Source organism: Panthera onca, chromosome C1 (assembly GCF_046562875.1).
Source record: "Panthera onca isolate mPanOnc1 chromosome C1, mPanOnc1 haplotype 2, whole genome shotgun sequence".
NCBI lineage: Eukaryota > Metazoa > Chordata > Mammalia > Carnivora > Felidae > Panthera > Panthera onca.
In genome coordinates this window covers 197,931,296-197,952,645 of record NC_138346.1, presented here as the reverse complement: position 1 = coordinate 197,952,645, position 21,350 = coordinate 197,931,296, and the positions used below count along the sequence as shown (strand labels likewise).

At 42.5% G+C, this 21,350-nt stretch overlaps 1 protein-coding gene across 1 annotated transcript in view; it reads right to left on the bottom strand.

Annotated features, from left to right (window-relative positions):
* Positions 1-5,045: 5,045 nt before the first annotated feature.
* SNRNP40 (small nuclear ribonucleoprotein U5 subunit 40) overlaps positions 5,046-21,350 on the bottom strand; it is a 33,531-nt gene continuing 17,226 nt past the window's right edge. The window contains exons 5-10 of the mRNA XM_060621904.3: positions 19,743-19,865; positions 14,277-14,397; positions 12,453-12,535; positions 11,158-11,219; positions 6,532-6,635; positions 5,046-5,565 (exon numbers count right to left, since the gene is read on the bottom strand). Of these exons, the coding sequence (XP_060477887.1) occupies positions 5,516-5,565; positions 6,532-6,635; positions 11,158-11,219; positions 12,453-12,535; positions 14,277-14,397; positions 19,743-19,865 (543 nt within the window). The 3' untranslated portion in view covers positions 5,046-5,515. The remainder of the gene's footprint in view (positions 5,566-6,531; positions 6,636-11,157; positions 11,220-12,452; positions 12,536-14,276; positions 14,398-19,742; positions 19,866-21,350) is intronic.

Here is a 21,350-nt window from a genome sequence, read left to right as displayed (position 1 = left end):
GAGGGATCAGAGAGTAACCTGTGACAGTGCTAGAGGTGTGAAGAAGAGCCTGCAAACCATTCTTGGCTAAATCTCTCCTGGGTAAAGGCATAATCTTCGATATAATAATTGCTCAGGCCTGAAATCTGAGTCATCATTTCCTTTGAAGATCCAACTAGGTTTTGTGTATTAAAGGCTCTGAGCAGTCCTACAGTAAAGAAACTGTTTTTTTATTGAGCCCAGTTTCCTCCAAACTTATCTGAGCATGGGATCTTCATGCCCCAATGGACCTCACATATCAGGGAAACTGCTCTGTGGAATACACTTTAGGAAACCTCAACCTATAGGATCTAGCACATGAAGGACAAACTCTCTGAGATTTGGCTCCTACTGAATTCTACCACTTTCCTGTCCCTACCACCTCTGACCAAGCTGAAGTTCTTTTGGTTCAGGAAATGTGCTAGGCTTTCAAGCTCATGCCTGCAGTTTCTTGGAATGGATACATTCTTTGTCCACCTGGCAAAGCCCTTGTAAGTCTCAAACTAAGCATAGTTGCACCATCGGTGAGACTTCCTTAATTCTTATAGGCACGATGAATTAAAAAAAAAAATTTTTTTTTTACGTTTATTTATTTTTTAGAGAGAGGGAGACAGAGCACTAACAGGGGAGAGGGGGAAAGAGAGAGAGAGAGAGAGAGTCTCGGAGACACAGAATCTAAAGCAGACTCTAGGCTCCGAGCTGTCAGCACAGAGCCTGATGCGGGGCTTGAACCCGTGAACCACGAGATCATGACCTGAGCCAAAGTCAGACGCTTAACTGACTGAGCCACCCAGGCTCCCCACAATAAATTTGTTTCCAGTGCACTTTATTGAAATTCCATTGACTGTATTAAAAGTACTTGCTTTGTGGGGCGTCTGGGTGGCTCAGTCTGTTAAGCATCAGATTCTTGATCTCAGCTCAGGTCTTGATCTCAGGGTTGTGAGTTCACGCCCTGCATTGAGGGCATGAACTTTTTAAAAATAAATTAATTAAAATAATAAAAGTAATTGGTTTCACAACTTTACTAATTGGCTCCTTCCTTAATGACTTAACTAAATCTTGGACATGTGCTCACTTAAAACTACCCTCTCTCTTACAAAAGAGAAATCTATTTCTTGAGAGAAATAGATGACTGAGGTTTGGGTGCTAAACATATAAAACCAAATTATGTTCCAAACAGGCTGGAGATGTGAAGCCCTCTGTGTTCTGACAGGAGATGCAGAAAAGACACATGAGGATGTCTGTGTGGCTCAGTCAGTTCAGTGTCCAACTCTTGATGTCGGTTCAGGTCATGATCCCAGGGTCATGGGATACAGCCCTGTGTCAGGCTCCCTGCTGAGTGTGGAGTCTGCTTAACATTCTCTCTCTCTCGAGATCACAACCAACACAGCAGGAATAAAAACAATAATAAGAGAATATTATGAGCAATTATATGCCAATAAAATGGGCAATCCGGAAGAAATGGACAAATTCCTACAAACACATACACTACCAAAACTGAAACAGGAACAAATAGAAAATTTGAACAGACCCATAACCAGTAAAGAAATCGAATTAGCAATCAAAACTCTCCCAAAAAACAAGAGTCCAGGGCCAGATGGCTTTCCAGGGAAATTCTACCAAAGATTTAAGGAAAAGTTAACACCTATTCTCTTGAAACTGTTCCAAAAAATAGAAATGGAAGGAAACCTTCCAAACTCTTTCTGTGAAGCTAGCATTACCTTGATTCCAAAACCAGACAGAGACCCTACTAAAAGGAGAATTTCCCAGACCAATTTCCCTGATGAACATGGATGCAAAAATCCTCAATAAGACATTAGCCAACCGGATCTAACAATACATTAAAAAAATTATTCACCACGACCAAGTGGGATTTATACCTGGGATGCAGGGCTGGTTCAATATTCACAAAACAATTAAGGTGATTCATCACATCAGTAAAAGAAAGGACAAGAACCGTATGATCCTGTCAATAGATGCAGAGAAAACATTTGACAAAATACAGCATCCTTTCTTGATAAAAACCTTCAAGAAAGTAGGGATAGAAGGATCATAAAAAGCCATATATGAAAGATCATAAAAAGCCATATATGAATGACCCACCGCTAATATCATCCTCAATGGGGAAAAACTGAGAGCTTTCCCCCTAAGGTCAGGAACAAGACAAGGATGTCCACTCTCGCCACTGTTATTCAACATAGTATTGGAAGTCTTAGCCTCTGCAATCAGACAACACAAAGAAATAAAAGGCATCCAAATCGGCCGGGAGGAGGTCAATCTTTCACTCTTCGCAGATGACATGATACTCTATAGGGAAAACCCAAAAGATTCCACCAAAAAAACTGCTAGAACTGATTCATGAATTCAGCAAGGTTGCAGGATATAAAATCAATGCACAGTAATCAGTTGCATTCCTATTCACCAACAATGAAGCAACAGAGAAATCAAGGAATCAATTCCATTTACAACTGCACCCAAAACCATAAAATACCTAGCAATAAACCTAACCAAAGAGGTGAAAAATCTATACAATGAAAACTATAGAAAACTTATGAAAGAAATTGAAGAAAACACAAAAAAAATGTAAAAAGATTCCATGCACCTGGATAGGAAGAACAAATATTGTTAAAATGTCGATACTACCCAAAGCAATCTACATAATGAATGCGATCCCTATCAAAATAACACCAGCATTCTTCACAGAGCTAGAACAAATAATCCCAAAATTTGTATGGAACCAGAAAGACCCTGAATAACCAAAGCAATCTTGAAAAAGAAAACTAAAGCAGGAGGCATCACAATCCCGGACTTCAAGCTATACTACAAAGCTGTAATCATCAAGACAGTATGGTAGTGGCACAAGAACAGACACTCAGATCAATGGAACAGAACAGAGAACCCAGAAATGGACCCACAAACGTACAGCCAACTAATCTTTGACGAAACAGGAAAGAATATCCAATGGAATAAAGACAGTCTCTTCAGCAAGTGGGGCTGGGAAAACTGGACAGCGACATGCAGAAGAATGAACCTGGACCACTTTCTTATACTTTACACAAAAATAAACTCAAAATGGATGAAAGACCTAAATGTGAGACAGGAAGCCATCAAAATGCCCGAGGAGAAAGCAGGCAAAAACCTTTTTGATCTTGCCCACAGCAACTTCTTACTCAATACGTCTCCAGAGGCAAGGGAAACAAAAGCAAAAATGAACTACTGGGACCTCATCAAAATAGAAAGCTGCTGCACAGCGAAGCAAACAATCAGCAAAACTAAAAGGCAACCAACGCAATGGCAGAAGATATTTGTAAACGACATATCGGATATAAAGGGTTAGTATCCAAAATCTATAAAGAACTTATCAAACTCAACACTCAAAGAAAAAAATAATCCAGTGAAGAAATGGGCAAAAGACATGAATAGACACTTCTCCAGAGAGGACATCCAGATGGCCAACTGACACATGAAAAAATGCTCACCATCACTCATCATCAGGGAAATACAAATCAAAACCACAATGAGATACCACCTCACACCTGTCAGAATGGCTAACATGAACAACTCAGGCAACAACAGATGTTGGCAAAGATGCAGAGAAAGAGGATGTCTTTTGCATTGTTGGTGAGAATGCAAGCTGGTGCAGCCACTCTGGAAAACAGTATAGAGGTTCCTCAAAAAATTAAAAATAGAACTACCCTATGACCCAGCAATTGCACTACTAGGTATCTGTCCAAGGGATACAGGTATGTTGTTTTGAAGGAGCACATGCACCCCAATGTTTATAGCAGCAGTATCAACAATAGCTAAAGTATGGAAAAAGCCCAAATGTCCATCGATGGATGAATGGATAAAGAAGATGTGATATATATATACAATGGAGTATTACTTGACAATCAAAAAGAATGAAATCTTGCCACTCGCAACTACGTGGATGGAACTGGAGGATATTATGCTAAGCGAAATTAGTCAGAGAAAGACAAATATCATGTGACTTCACTCGTATGAGGACTTTAAGAGACAAAACAGATGAACACAAGGGAAGGGAAGCAAAAATAATATAAAAACAGGGAGGGGGACAAAAACATAAAAGACTCTTAAATATGGAAGACAAACAGAGGGTTATGGGAGGGGTTGTGGGAGAGGGGATGGCTAAATGGGTAAGGGGCATTAAGGAATCTACTCCTGAAATCACTGTTGCACTATATGCTAATTTGGATGTAAATTAAAAAAAATTAAATTAAAATAAATAAATAAAAATGTAAAAGCCAAAAAAAATTTTTTGAATAACAACATTCTCTCTCTCTGCCCCTCCCCCTCCCACTGCACGCGTGCATCCTCTCTCTCTAAACAAAAATAAAAAAGACACACACTACTCCCCCGTGCCAGATGGGACTCATTAGTGTCAATCTGTGTGCTGGGCGCAGTCATCCAAGGATCCGGGGGGACGGTAACCTGTTTTGAGGATAGAAAGCAACTAACAGCATTTCTTACTGTCCCTGTCAGTTTAGGAAAGACAGGCGAGTAAGCAGAACTACAAAAGGTCTCAGGCAACGTCACGGTCCAGTTACGCCAAAACCTTCACATATTCCTTCTGAGTGGAGACCGGTGCAGTGTTCCAGCCCATCACTGCTGCTGGCTGAGACTGCCCACATCTGTCTGCCCACTTCAGGAGCCCTGACTGTAGGGGCTGCTGCTCAGAACTGTGGCAGGAGGCAGAGTCGAAGTAGATCCTGTTCATTAAAGATCATGTAAAAGTATACAAAAACTAGGTTCTTTCAGACCTTATTACCTTTTGACTGCTAGTCTCTAAGTAGGAGAGAAAGCATTCGTTATGGATACTCTCTGGGAATAAATCTTCACGGGAGCAAATCTAGAAACATGAGAAGGGGGGAGAACCTCTAAACATCCCTGTAAACAGCATCCTGTAAGTTCAAATGGATTGTATCCCTTGGCCACATCATGCCCTGCTCAGATTTACAGCCATCAAGCTTCAAAGAAAAGACAGCAATAAATCCAATCCACATTGCTCTTGTAAAAAGGCATCTATTTGGTTTTTAATACAAAACGACTCAGAGAAACACAGAAAGAAAATATCATACAAGCCAGTTATTGAATTAAGAAAAAAAAAAACCCAACAAACAAATTTCAGTCACATTTCCTGTTCTCAGCCTGGATTAGAAGACAGGAAACTGCAAACCAACCAATGTCTGTCTCTTTGAAGAAATCTTATTTAAAAAAAAAAAAAAAAAAAGGAGGAAAAAACCAAACAGTCCCTGAAATCTGGCAGGTGGTTTTTAGAGGCCACTGTAAGCTTGCCTTAATCATCCTGGTAAAACGGGATACCAGTGGTGGTTGGGATATGGCCACGTCCTCCTTGCCTTTTGCTATGAATGATCTTCGTCTGAAGGTAGGATGCTGGCCTGGGCACTATTCGATGCCGCTTCTGTAGTCTGAGGTCTCAAGGCCAAGCAGCGGTGGAGTCTTCCATTCTGTGTCTTCACTGAATCTCCCCCATATACAGTCTCTTGTCACTGGACGCTGACAGAACTGAGGTGAGAAGAACAGAGAAGATGACGGGAGCTAATGAAGGCTCAAGGAGACTTGGTGCTCAAGGGCTCCTGTGTCAAGAGCCAATTCTGGTAAAAAGAGCAATTGGATTTAGCTTAAATTCCCCTCCTCTCCAACACCATATTCACAGGTCTGTAGCCTGGCTTTTCAGTTCAAGTCCTTTTTTTTTTTTAACGTTTTATTTGCTTTTGAGAGAGAAAGAGAGAGACAGCGTGAACGGGGGAGGGGCAAAGAGAGAGGGAGACACAGAATCCGAAGCAGGCTCCAGGCTCCGAGCTGTCAGCAGAGCCCCACGTGGGGCTCAAACTCGTGAACCACGAGATCATGACCTGGGCCAAAGTCAGACGCTTAACTGACTGAACCACCCAGGTGCCCCAGTTCAAGTCCTCTTGAAACCAACCACAAGGGTGGACTGTGCTATGGGAAATGCATTTATCAGGGTCTAAACCCCGATGTCCCTCTTCAGCCACACCCTATGAAAAGACCTTCTCGGCCACTCTCCAGAAGAATCAACGTCTGTGCCATTCATTTTGTAAATGTGCTTCTGCTGGTTCTATTTAGCCCTGGAGAAAGTTATACTTTCTCCTTTAATTCAAGGCTCATTGTTTAATTAGCTGGCCAATATAACATAAGCTGCAATTTATATCTGAACATTAAGAAACATTATTCTTTTACCCAAACGTGTAACTGAAACAGAGACTTGAAGCAAGTAAACTCAAGAGAACTAGAAATAGGTTAACCAGTCTTCTTTTGAGAGTCACTGGAAAACGGAACATTGCTCTTGACTTCATCACTTAAAACACTGGTGAGGCTGTCAATGGACAGCCATAAAGACAACAAGGAAATTCACATAAAACAGACATCCACTTCTGCCTTTGTATTTGCAGGGCCCCTTGAGGGAGATCTCCCCCAGTTTCCCTTTCCCCAAAGTCAGGACAGACTTACTGATGGGTTCATCGGGGTGGAAAGCCACTTCATTGATGGAGCCAGCATGTCCAGGCAGCTTATACAAAATCCTCCTGCTTGTGGTATCCCACACATACACAAACCTGCAAGGTATCATGAAGAGCAGTGTTAAAACTTCCCAGAGCTGAGGGTAGGGTAGAGGCACGGCTTTTTAACAGAGATGGAAGCAACAATTTACTCATTCATCCACCCCATATTTACTGAACTGTGTTCTGGTGTTTACAGACTAGAAATACAGATTCTGAATAACGGATGGACCCTTGAGCAATGAATAGAGAAACTGGAACAGCTACAACTATAAGCATTCCTTGTATCTCAAACGTAAGCTTTTGAAATAGGAAAGAACATGGAGGAAGACCGTTTTTCCTACGGTCCCCACACAGAAATCCTCAAAGGGCATCTGATAGGCATCTAGGATGACTTAAAGCTAACCCAATTCTCAGCAGGCTGGGAGCCTAGGGTGCGGGCCCATGTGAGTCTACCAGGACTGCGTTCAAATCACAGAGCTCAGAGAAGGGACAGGAAATTTCTGCAGTATAACACACACCAAATACAGACTTGACCCAATCTTGCCCTGAATTCATGGGAACTCCATGACCAGCTGGTCAAAACTCAGTTTACAGATAAGAAAACTAAGGTATAGTGACTCTTCCAAGGTGACACAGTTCATCAGAGGCAGAACTAAAATTGGAACTTTTTTTTTTTAAAGCAGGCTCCATGCCTAATATGGGGCTTCAACTCACAACCCTGAGATTAAGAGTCACATGCTCCACTGACTGAGTCAGCCAGGTACCCCTACAATCAGAACTCTTAATATATTCTAGTAATCTCCTTTCTCTTACCACCCTCAAACATCTTCTAATTCCTCTCGCCCCTCGGAAGTTCTTTTGACCTTCAACCTTGCTTGGGTTATTTTGGGGCTGAAGGGTAAAATAAAGAGACATTATCTTCACATGCCCATGCAAAAATAATCTGTGGGTAAATTTAAAGCTTTTTTTTTTTTTTTTTTTTTTTCATTTATTTTTGGGACAGAGAGAGACACAGCATGAGCGGGGGAGGGGCAGAGAGAGAGGGAGACACAGAATCGGAAACAGGCTCCAGGCTCCGAGCCATCAGCCCAGAGCCTGACGCGGGGCTCGAACTCACGGACTCACGGACCGCAAGATCGTGACCTGGCTGAAGTCGGACGCTTAACCGACTGCGCCACCCAGGCGCCCCATTCTGTGGGTAAATTTAAAGGGCTGGTGGTTTTCAAGCAGGTTATAAACATTACTTGCGTATTTGTTTTGTTCAGTCAACATCTAAAAGGGTAGGTACAGTTACCAGTACTTGATATTAAAATGACTAGTGCTGGGGTGTCTGGGTGGCTCAGTCAGTTGAGTGTTCAACTTCAGCTCAGGTCATGATCTCATGGTCCATGGGTTTGAGCCCCGTGTTGGGCTCTGTGGGACAGCTCAAAGCCTGGAGCCTGCTTCGGATTCTGTCTCTCCCTCTCTCTCCCCTGCTCGTGCTCTGTCTCTTATCTATCTCTCAAAAGTAACCAAACATAGGGGCGCCTGGGTGGCTCAGTCCGTTAAGTGTCTGACTTCAGCTCAGGTCATGATCTCACGGTTTGTGGGTTTGAGCCCCGCATCGGGCTCTGTGCTGACAGCTCGGAGCCTGGAGCCTGCTTCAGATTCTGTCTTCCTCTCTCTCTGCCCCTCCCCCACTTGCACTCTGTTTCTCTCTCTCTCTCTCTCTCAAAAATAAATAAACGTTTAAAAAAAAAGACAAACATAAAAAAATAATAAAATAAAATAAAACAAAATAAAATAAAATGCCTAGTGTTGATGTAACATCACATTTGTGGTCTAAAATACAACTAAACACGAGCTTATTTACACTGTTTAGTTCTCAAGTGCTAGGCTCCATAGGAACTTAATAAAAGTTCCAAGCAAGATGGAAGGGAAGCAGGAAGCCCATCTGTCTCCAGACTTCTTGGCTCCAATGTTCCTGCTCTCCCTACTGTGTTCGTTCTTGCTGTGCACAAATAACGTCCTCATTAACCCAGCCCAGGAAGATATGGCAGAGTAACAAAGTGCATGAGCTCTGGGCTCCAAAAGACCTGGGCTCAAGTCATGCAACTGTTTAATCACTACGTAAGGTTAGACAATATTTAACTTCTCTGAGCTTCTGTTTCTTTACTTGTGATGATGGATACTATACTGATCTCACAGCTTGGTTGAGAGAAAAGAGGAGCTAATATAAGCACAGTGTTTGGCACACACATGACAGCTGTTGTTATGATGAGGACATTTATTATCAAAACAGAAGAACGTGAAGTCAGGAGGCTGACTAACTCACTCATGGCAGACAGACTGACCAGTCTTCCCACAGTCCTGGATAGGAACTGTTGAAGGGTTTCGAGTTTGAATGTGAGGCGGTAGGTGATTTGCGTGTAGAGAGGGGAAATGTGCCAAATCCAGGCCAAGCTAAAAAGCAAATTTCTGAGAAGGATACATTTCCCAGGCACATAAAAGCCAGCAGAACCCCAGATCTCCAAGGGTTTACTTGAAGGCCTCACTCTCCATGGCTGCCAATTAGGTGCTAAATTTAGAGGGGTTCCTTGTCCTCTCCTTACTTTGGCACGGGAACATTCGGCAGGAACCAGGTTCCTTATATAACAGAGTTGTTTGTTGACTTGGGGCTAATTGGCGAGGTGGCCTGTGAAATCTGGCCAACCCCAGCAGGTAGATACACGGGCTGTGCCCAGACCAGAGCCATGCTTCCCGCATGTAAGGTTTAAAGGAACAGTGGGGAGGGAAAGAGGAAGAGAGGACAGTGAAAGTCAGAAAGGGCCGATGTCAGAAACAAACTGCTCAGAAGAAAAGCTAGGCAAATATCATTTAAAAGCTTAACTACATAAAAAAAGAGATCTCTGCTGAGAATTACGTAGAAACACTTCGAATCGTTCTTACTGTTAGAATGCAAGATACCTAAGGCTGTGGACCTGTTTCTTAAGGTCTTCTTTAGTAACATGACTACTGAAAATCCCTTAGATTTCCTCTGCAAGGCAGCTCTCTACACCAATGGGTTACAAACCATCAATGTGGCACTGATGACCTGGACCTTTTACCCCCAGAAAACACAAGTGCAGAAAACAGTACTTGTCCTTTTATCTCAGTAAGAAGCTTGCTAGGGAAAAAAAGTGGACTCTGGAATCTTCAGGTATGTTCAGCACTGTCCACAAGCAACAAGGTGTAGGACAGACCAACAACATGAGGCTTTTCTATGGCTGTGGGAGGGCCCCAAATAGAGAAGAAAACCCTGGAACATGCTGAAGAGTCCAAGCTATGCCACAAAAGGCTTCATGTTTGTAAGATGGTGCCTGTTTTAGTACGGTAGTAGGAAAATCTCTCAACGGAGAGAAAGATGGGGTTAAGCTAAAAAGGGTTAAGACATCTCTCAGTGGAAGCTAAAGCCAGAGTCGGCCATCAGAGGGCCTTAACATTCTTCACCACTCCACATCTGTGGCCCATTAGTCTGGCATGGGCACCCACACCCCCGCCTCTGACCCCGTCCTAAGTGCAGGTCACCATAGATATACTAAACAGCAGGGTCTGATAGAAGAATTCTCTCCCTTCTCCTTCTAATTCATCACCGAATGGCTGAGCCAGTTTAAAGTGACAGCTAAGAAAGTCTCATGGTCTCTGAATTCAGGGGTGGAAAGTACCTAGCTCACATGTTGACACAACCCTCATCTAGCAATCATGGCACTTTTCCTATTGAGCCCACACCCAGCTCTGAATCACCCCCAACACAGGCAGCCATTACCAACAGCTGAGCTGATATGCAGAGTAAAATCTGACTGCCATCCTTGAGCTAGGAATTCATTCATGTAAGATTCACTAAGTCCTTAGAACAGGTCAAATACTGCTCTGGGTTCAGAGATGACTAAGACTCATTTCCTGACCTCTAGGAACAAATAATCAGGTGAGGGTACCCCACTCTGTTTATCTCACGGTAAGACGTGTTGGATGCTGAGAAAGGTTCGATGTATAAGGTGTGACTACAGTGCAGAGTAAAGAGCAGTTAGTCATACCCCAGAGGAAAGGGAGAGAGGACCAGGGAAGTTTACAGACATAACACAGAGGTGATTCACAGAGAGACACAGAAATCTGGAAAATGGAGAAGACGGGCTAGGAGAAGCCTGGAGGCACAAGGGATGTAAGAACAGGGAGAGTTCTGTGTGAGTGAAGCACTGTGGCGATGGTGAGGGAGGAGAGGACACAACATGCATTTGAGCGAACTGGAGCGCCGCGGAAGAATCTGAGGAGGGAAACTGGGGCTAGATTAGGAGTCTAAATTTCACTCTGATGGCAAAAGGAATCCAACAGAATTGAAAAAACTGTTTACCTTCCAGGTCAAAAAGGTATCCATAGAGAGCAGAGAAGCTGTGTTTGTCTGACATGATCCTTAGGCCCTTCTTACTGCATATGGCTTCATCGGTGAGCACGGCTGTAACTCTACGTCCGTGCTGGCTCGCCATCTGCACTTAATGGACTAGACACAAGCAGGCACCCGCAGAGCTCCATCATTCTTCACCGCACACCCGGTAATCCTTACCTGTCAGCTGAACCAGCTGCTATCTTGCTTCCATCAGGTGACCAAGAACATCTCAGGAGATTCTATAAAGATTGGAATTCAACGAATACAGTGATTAATGCACCACACTCCTCTTTACTGGACTACAGAATCACCAAAAGACTTTAAATTTCTTTAAAAAAAGAAAAAATTTTTTTTAACATTTATTTATTTTTGAGACAGAGAGACAGAGCATGAACGGGGGAGGAGCAGAGAGAGAGGGAGACAGAGAATCTGAAACAGGCTCCAGGCTCCGAGCGGTCAGCACAGAGCCTGACGCGGGGCTCGAACTCACGGACCACGAGATCATGACCTGAGCCGAAGTCGGACGCTTAACCGACTGAGCCACCCAAGCGCCCCAAAAAATAATTTCATTTTGAAGGAAAATAAAAATAAAACCAAATCCAACAAAAAAACAAGATTTGATTTATAAAGTGAAACTGAATGGGCGCCTGGGTGGCCCAGTCAGTTAAAGCGTCCGACTTTGGCTCAGGTCATGATCTCATGGTTTATGAGTTTGAGCCCCACATCGGGCTCTCTGTTGTCAGTGCAGAGCCCGCTTTGGATCCTCTTTCCCTCTCTGTCTCTCTCTCTCAAAAATAAATTAAACATTAATAAATATATTTTTAAATATAAAGTGAAACTGAATCATACAGACTCTCAAAAGAAAAACATTAGTCTTATTATTAACAAAGTATCTGGAGGAAAAGCTGCTATCGAGAGCTGACCTAGGACTTGAGATTTAAGAAAAATTTCTCTCAAAATCTGGGCCATGGTCCTTACTGAGGAAAGGGATGTATTCTCAGGGCTCTAACAGTTGGGTCACTGGGAAGGTGAGGGAAGCCACCTGAGTAACAGGAAGCCTGAGTCCCATATGTCACACTGACCCAAGAGGGTCAAAGTTTCCAAGGAATGAAAAGGAGGTTAAGACTATCTTGTTGAAGTCAGAAGTCTTGAATTTGAAGGCGGTCACACCACCGTCTATCTATGTAACTGCCTTCCTCCCTATGCTTCCATTAGTTTTATTTCTGGCAAGAACGGTTTTGATGGAGAACAGTGTTCACTGGAATATAGCCCCTTCCTAGTAGAGCCACTGCCCTCTATCCTTAGCACCACTTTTTTTTTTTTTTTAATTGAGATATAACTGACATATAACACTGTTTTAGTTTTAGATGTACAACATAATGATTTGATATATATAAATATCGGCCTTGGCACCACCTTAAATGTATCTGAGTCAAATGGACAGTAAAACTCTTTTGCCATGCAGGATTCACCTTTTCAAAGTTGTGCACATTTCCTTGAAATATCTTCACACACCTCTCTTTGGGAGCAAATGGCCGGACATCCCAGACCCGCACTGCAAACGGAGCAAAACATGTTATCAGCTGGAGGCCTCCTGGGAACCCACCCGAAGTCAGTATCATGTCAATGACAGATGCTGTTTCCTGGACGAAGGAGGGCCAACATGGTAGAAGGTACAAGGGAAGGCTCTCTCTCTCTTTTTTTCTAACAGAAATGAAATGCATACAAATTCCATTAACAGTGACTAAGGGCACAGAGGAAAGCTGAGGAGGCAGGAAGGGGAAATGCCAAACACATAGCTGGGGGTCTGCAACAGAAAGTAGGTGGGTGTGACATTAATTTCACCAAACATTTGCAAAGGATTTCCCTTGCCAACCCAAAAAGTCACATCTAACAAAGCCTTAAACATGACACTCTAAATACCATGGACTACTGTGACAATCATCTACAAAAACCAAACTCAGGACTGACCTTTTCTAACTTTGCTCACAGGGACACCTGACAGTCTGAACTTGAACAAGGAAATATATGCAGAGAGTACCATACTAAGAATTAGAAAAAGTGGACTGTGATTCTCATTCTAGCTCTGTTATATGTATGGGTGATATCAGGTAAAAAGTGAGTTTTTGTGTTGTGTGTTTTGTGTCTGTAAAATGAGAATACCATCTGTTCTTTTACTGTTTTATGAGCATTTTCAGTATACAAGGGACAGGGCTCTAAGAGAGCGGAGGCAATAAACAAAAGGATTTTGTAATTTTATCATACAGCCATAATAAAAATTCTTATTATTTTACTAACCATTCAGGGAATCTCATCTTTCCTTATACAGGGCGAACACTGCTACAATTAGTCAATGGTAAACACATCATGATCAGGATATAAACATGCGTGGTAAGCAGTGGCTACAGTTGTTAACAAACGTTGTAACTATAGTGGAATTCAAGTGACGATGTCATTTTAATTGAGTGTGAAAAACAAAACAGTCCTTGAAATCAGGCACAGAAAGGTGAAGGTATGCATGAAAGTTTGCTACTGAGTTGAGGATAGTCAGAAAATAAGGGTGCTCATTCATTCAAGAACCCGCTGAATGCGAGGCTCTGTTTGTATTACAAAATGTCAGTGAAAGCATTTCAGTTCCTGACAAGCCTATGAACTTGTACACCAGAGGGGCATCTCTAAGCTCTCCCAACACAAAGCATATACTCCATCCTCCTTTTTGCTCTAGTAAACCCATCCTCCCACATAGCAACTCAGAAACAAGCAGAGGAGAGTGTTTGTGTGAATGCGGAATGTTGCGATGTCGTAATGAGGACCTCTTGTCACACCAGTCAGTGCTCTGAAGTGGGGAGGGCAGACGCGCTGGCAGAAAGAGCACAGTTCTACCCACAGCTCTGCTGATCAGCCAAGCTCGGTGCTCTCCGAAATGCTTGCGAACTGCTTTGGATGGATCTGCAGACTCACGTTTCTCAACAAACTAACGATCACCAAGAGTTTCTAGTATGCTGCCTACATCCGCAGCACACCAGACACTGAAATGGGTCTTAAAAGCTTGTGTCAAGTTGCTCAGGGATTAGATGGCAGATCTGGGACTAGAATCCTGGCTTCTTGACCATATCTTTTAAAGCTTTTTCTGTTACAATGTGTTTTCCTAACTGCCCTGGTAGAAACCTGCGAGCCACTTTTGACTCTTTCCTTGGATCCACATTTATCCCAGCACAATTTCTACCACCCAATGCCCGCTTTCTTTAGGGTCCACAGTGACTGGGCACTTGGAGAGCTTTCCTTTCCAATGTTACCTGTATTGTCCATTGCATTGGACAAGAGATAAGAGCCTTCAGAACTTAAACTCAGGCCCGTCACTGAATCTGCATGGCCTCTCATGGTGTAGGTGAGCTTGTTCTGGCGCAAGTCCCAGACCTATAAAAACAAAAAAGTTGCTCCCAGAAATCAAATTGAGAATAGCAAAGAAACAGAGTTTTTACTAAAGACTCAATGGCCTGGAGAAACTGGTAACCCTTCTCAATCTGGCTGTGGGCCAAGTATAACTTTAGCACAAAATAGAGGATTTCTGTCAAAGAGGAAAAAAACCTCTTATCTTTCTAACAAGGGAGTCAAAAGTGCTATGTCTGACCAGAAGGCTAATAAATGTCAAAACTTATGTTTAACAAAAATTAATAAAATTTACAGAGACTGTTCTCAAATCATAACAAAATGTATTAGAAATTAAAAAACTAAGTAGCATTTAAAATGCTTCAACTATGATTCTTAGCAATTTAAACTATTAGAACTATAGAAGGGGCACCTAGGTGGCTCAGTTGAAGCATCTGACCCTTGATTTTGGTTCAGGGCATGATCTCACAGTTCGTGAGAGTGAGACCTGCGTCAGGCTCTGTGCTGAAAGAATGGAGCCTGCTTGGGATTCTCTCTGTACCCCCCTCTCCCCACCTCCCCCAATCATGCGTACACACGTGCATGCACGCTCTCTGTCAAAATAAATCCACTTAAAAAAAAAAACTATAGAAAAACAAGTGAACATGTCATTTGAAAAGAGCATTATGATTACATGTAAATGTATCTTAAGATAATACACAGAAATATACGCGCTTAACAATTTTCATTTAATGTTATAGGTACACAACACACACACACACACACACACACAGACACACACACACACACACACACACTACAGAAAAGCATATTTATTAAAAGAAAAATGAACTGCAGATTCACTGTTGCCTGGGTAGGAAACGTAGAAGAAACAGTTCAGCTAAAAATAACCTAACATCAAACAGGGAATATAAATGGTTCATTAAGTTACAGCCCATGAACACATTGCACCACCACGGGACTTTGCTAGAGACAGTACAGCAGAATGGAAAGACTGAGGATTTAGGGTCAGACTGACCCAGTCCTAAGAGTTCTGTCTTATTGGGCCACTAACCCTCTCTGAGCCTGTTTCTGGTCTGTAAGATGGGGATAACAACATTTACCTCTTATGGCTCAAATAGAATGCTCAGCAGATGCCTGGTATGCAGCAGGCCCTCAATAATTGGTAGCTATTATTAAGCAACCTCTAAAAATAACTCTGAGGACCAAATGGAAAAATGTTCCAATAATAAGCTATTAAGCTAATAAAGAAGATACAAAATAGCATTTATATTTACACAGACTGCAACTATGTGGAAAAAAAATAAAGCCAATAGCAATGGTCTGGAATGTCATATGGAAAAAAGAACAGCAATTTTGGTAAGGTCATTGGTATTACACAGAATTTCCTCCAAATTTGATTTAATACTGCCATGTAGTTTTTCTGAGTGGGAAAAAAAATGTTTTTGCTGCCTATTTAAGCAAGGCACTTCCCTTATCTAGAAATGAGTTTGGTGCTGCATGTCAAAGCAATGCAGAAGGCAGACAACTCCACTTTCCCCATCAATAACTCACTCATGTGTGGAACCCAACACACTTTATATACAATCATTTTTGTGTCAGGTGTTTGCTGCCTCAATAATCAGGAAAGCTTGAAATGGCTGACGTCTTTTGTTCAAGCTACTGTTCCTCCTCTTCAGGGAAGACACTGTTGAAGTCTTCAGCTTGTTAGGAGAGAATGCAAAGCCATCCCTCATAGCACTTGGGTGCCATTTCCAGACCTTCCTTCTTGAGGCATGTACACGTTGTGCACAGCCAACACATATCCAGATTTGCTGTAGAAAGTAGCACTAATTTAAGCAAGACATTTCGCAAATCCCAAATCAATTGTTCAGTGAATGCTTGGGCATCTGATTGGTGGGCAGCAAGACTATGAGTTTTCATACTGGAAACAGTATAACAGGGTAGAAAGCTTTTCTAAGCTTTTGGAATACTGTGTACTTTCTAATAAAAAAATTTCCTGGGGCGCCTGGGTGGCTCAGTCAGTTGAGCATCCGACTTCAGCACAGGTCATGATCTGTTTGTGGGTTCGAGCCCTGCGTTGGGCTCTGTGCTGGCAGCTCAGAGCCTGGAGCCTGCTTCGGATTCTGGGTCTCCCTCTCTCTCTCTGCACTTGCCTCACTTGTTTCTCCCTCCCTCCCTCCCTCCCTCCCTCCCTTTCTCTCTCCAAAATAAATAAATAAACCTAAAAAAAATTTCCTGAAAACAAAGCACTGGCAGAAAAATCTGAATGTCTATACACTAGTTGAAAAGATAAAGACTAGAAAGCTACGATGTAAAAATACGTAGCACTGGGGCACCTGGCTGGCTCAGTGGCAGCAGTATGCGACTCTTGATCTTGGGGCCGTTAGTTCAAGCCCCCTGTTGGGTGTAGAGATTACAAGAAAATAAATAAATAAACTTTACCAAAAAAAGGGGGGAAAAAACCCACATATGATAACCAGGAACTAGTTCATTAAATTATACAAAACCAGAATCAGGGGACTTCTCAAAGAAACATGAAGGACATTCTTTTAGAACAAAGCCAGTGAGGGGCGCCAGGGTGGCTCAGTCGGTTTAAGTGTCTAACTCTTGATTTTGGCTCAGGTCATGATCCCAGGGTCGTGGGATCGAGCCCCGTGTTGGGCTCCGTGTTGAGCATAGAGCCTGCTTAGGATTCTCTCTCTCCCTCTAACCCTCTCCCTTACTGACACTCTCTTTCTCTAAAATATGGGGCGCCTGGGTGGCTCAGTCGGTTAAGCAGTGGACTTCAGCTCAGGTCATGATCTCACCGTTCGTGAGTTCGAGCCCCGCGTCGGGCTCTGTGCTGACAGCTCGGAGCCTGCAGCCTGCTTTGGATTCTGTGTCTCCCTCTCTCTCTCTGCCCCTCCCCCGCTTGCACTCTATCTTTCTCAAAAATAAACATTAAAAAAAAATTAAAAAGTAAGTAAATAAATAAAATAAAGTAAAAAAATAAATAAGTAAAAGAAAAAAGCTAGTGATATATGTAATTGCTGTACTTATGGGACTTTATTTACACATTCTCTATATAAGATAAGTTCAGCCTTCAGAATAAAACCGGTATGATTGACTAGCTATCTGTAGAAACCACCTACCCTAAGAGAAGGAATAACATATGGTGTGTGTCTGAGAGGACATGGAAAACCTTCAAATCCTAAAAAGGAACCAAGTATCCCTTAAGGATTATAGCATACATTTAAAATATCTGTTTATAGAAGACCCAGGAATAGGCTAGGATAAAGAGTATGGAGTAAGTCACACTGTATGTGGTAAGAAGGCCTTACTGGCACAAGGGTATTATTCTTAAACTAGTCTATCCCCTCAGTGTAGATGAGGGCATCAAATTCTCAGACCTTAAGTAAAAGAAGCCAGTCTCAAAAGGTTACATACTGTATGATTCCATTTGTATGATATTCTAGAAAAGAAACTATATGACAAAGAATGGTTGCAAGGACTTAGGAATGGAAAGAGGGTTTGATACAGGAGTGCACTCTAAATTTTGGGGGTGATAAAAATTGTTCTGAACCTTGTTTGTGGTAGCTATACAAATCTATGCAAGCATAAACATTCATAGAATTGTACAAAGTTAATTTCACCATGTGTAAACTTTAATAGTAATGTATTTTTTTTTTTTAATGGGAATTTTTTCTTTTTTTGATGTAAGCTATATGCTCAACATGGGGGGGCTTGAACCCACGGCTCTGAGATCAAGAGTCGCATGCTCTACTGACTGAGTCAACCAGGCACCCCAATAATAATTTTAAAAGTATGAAAATTACAATACCTTAATGACACAAACCTACTGTCAGGTATAGAAGATGCCCTCTAGTGATTCTAAAGCTAATGGGCTCCCAAACTTCTCTCTGGGAAACAGTGCATTAGCTATTAAGATGATCTAATTAAGTTCCTGTGCCCGGATTCCATATTCTCCATACAAATTATATGATAGAAAAGGGATGGGAAGTTACATTTTGGAAGTGGTCAATTTTCAAGTATTGTGGGATATCCAAGTGGGGGACTTCTGAGGGGCTGGTCGTATACAGGGGTCTGGAGCTGAAGATCTGGGCCAGGAATATGGAGTCATCAGCACAGAGATGACAATTAAAGTCATGGAAGGGGGGGTGCCTGGGTGGCTCAGTTGGTGAAACGTCTGACTTCAGCTCAGGTCATGATCTCGCGGTTCGTGGGTTTGAGCCCCGCGTCCAACTCTGTGCTGGCAGCTTGGAGCCTGGAGCCTGCTTCACAGTCTGTGCCTCCCTCTTTCTCTACCCCTCCCCTGTTCACACTCTGTCTCTCTCTCTCTCTCAAAAATAAACATTAAAAAAAAAAAAAGAAAGAAAGAAAACACACCATCTGGGAAAACTGATGGCATGAAGGCCCAGACAGGAGAAGGAGATGAAATCCTTCTGCTGAAGGGACTACCTTTAGACAAAAGCAAGCACATGTCATCCACTGTAACAGCGAAGGAGGCAAGGAGGGATGGGAATACAGCACAAGTTTTAGGTGGTTGACAACACAGGAAGCTGAATATTTACTCACCAGTTACCACTCTAACAGTACAACAGAAAGTAAGGTCAAAATCTTCGAAATATTTAAGGAAGCCAACAGGTAAAGACAGACGCAAATTGGGTAGCCCCCCAAAACACTTCCCTTCTACTGGCATTTGCTGTGTCCAGAAACTGCTAGGTGCTCTAATGCATTAGGTTCATTTAATCCCCACAACAACCCTAGAAGGTAGACGTTATTGTTACTGTTGAGAGGCTTATAGAAGTTAAACAACTTGGAGTCATAAAAAACTAGAAAATGATAGAACTGGGATTAGAATCCAAGTCAATTACTCAAAAGCCAGAGCCACACTGTACTGCTGTATGGACTACTGCCACTCTCTATGACATCATCACTTCCCTCTTTCTTAGCTGTGGACTCCCCAAAACTTCCTTTCCATAGTCTCAAAAAGAAAGATATGCTGAGAGATTGGAGCTGAGAATCACAAACTGCTTCAGTGTTATCTCATCAGGCCATCACAGTGGGAAAAAAAAAAAGTTTGCAAATGTCTTTAGGCAGGGAATGCATTCTTCATGTTCACAGAATCCACACACGGGGTTTCACAATTCACATTAACTGTCTGGTCCCTGATGGCATTTACATGAGCTGTAATGCAACCTCTGACTTCTGTCAATGAAGACAGGACAGAAGGAAAACAAGATTTAAGTTACTATCCTCCTTGTAGTTGGTATAAAGTGGAAAGCTACCAAAATCTCACAAGTTTGAAAACATTACCTCTGAGAGTGAAGAGAGGTGAAAGGGAAATGTAACACAAACATTAAACATACCTTGATATCATTGTCTATTCCCCCAGAAATAATCTGATCACTTGTGTCATTGAAGGTCACAGCTAACACCTGGTAGGTGTTCTGAAATGTCTGGATGGCTGCTTTCTTCCGGATGTCCCAAAGCTGAAGCAGAGGAACAAGAGGGTCTATAGTCAAACGTCATTCTAAGAAGTAATTGCATAATACATCCCGAAATCCAAGGACTTTGTACAGGTGAATACATTTTTAATAGGGATCCTGTTCAGAAACTTGTCCGGATTTCCTAGTAACACGGTGAGAAGTGACCACAGTTTTGCCAATGTATCTGAAGGCTGGGAGAACCAATCACTTTGGTTGTATTTTCAGATTCCTTTGTTAAAGTATGAATAAATATAGTTAATCAACACGCCCTTAGAATGGAAATCCTCTACTTGTTTAGTTTATATTAAAAAAAATTTTTTTTAATGCTTATTTTTTGAGAGAGAGAGAGAGAGAGACAGAGCATGAGCATAGGAGAGGCAGAGAGAGAGGGAGACACAGAATCCGAAGCAGGCTCCAGGCTCTGAGCTGTCAGCACAGAGCCTAACACGGGGCTCGAACCCACAAACTGCAAGATCATGACCTCCCCTAAAGTCAGACGCTTAACCGACTGAGCCACCCAGGCACCCCTAGTTCATATATTTTTAACATAGCAAGGATATCAGACCAGTGTTTTTAAACTGGAGATCCTAACTCATTAATGAGCTGTGGCTTACATGAAAAAATACAGAGAAAAAAACTTTTCTCATCAGCAAAAATGGAAGAGCAGGGAATACTAAAAGGCTGTCCCTCTACAAGAGCAGAGAATTATGTGACAAAAAAACTGACAGAACCAACTTTGTCAGAACTCTCGAAACTTATAGCAGCCAGGCAACTGCTTAATGAAGAACGAACCCTCCTGAATCTTACAGAGTTCTGTAGCGTCTTAACTTACCCTGGCTCCGTCTCTTACGCAGCAATAGCTTTGAAGACAATGGCCCACATCCCCAGGATAGGTTCCTGGTACCAGAGGGAGCAGAAGGGACCTTACTCCTTATTCTCAAAGAACTGTCGTGGTTTTTAACTGTCTGGTGGCTCCCTAAGGATGAGCTTAAAGGGATGGACTTTACTTTGCCTAACTGGGAACGCTTCCAGGGCAGAGACATTTGTCTACAACATTTAAAGGCACATGCATTAGCCTCTGCTGTCTGGAGCAAGGGATGGCAGTTGGAGCAAACCACAGACAAACCAAAAAGCTTGTGAGGAAAGCTGGGGAATGAGACAATTTGGAGAAAAGGGGCGTCGAAAAGCTGACATATTCCTAGGACTCTAGAAGGCCATTTGCATGCCCGTGTCTGGGCACATGCTCAGAAAAGCCCTGAGAAGGCCCTAAGCTCTCCTCTTGCTGACCTGCACAGGCTCAAACCTGTGCACAAGCAAGAAGTGAAGCCTAATCAAAGTTGCAAACGGCCTGGCTGAGAGGCAGAGACAGACCCAACACGCACACAGAGCAAATCCGCAAGGACCAGGAGTTTTTCTTTTAATCACAAGCCATTAAGAAAATCTCTGCCGAAATCATTAGTGAATCGCCAAGCTAACGAAACCGAGATT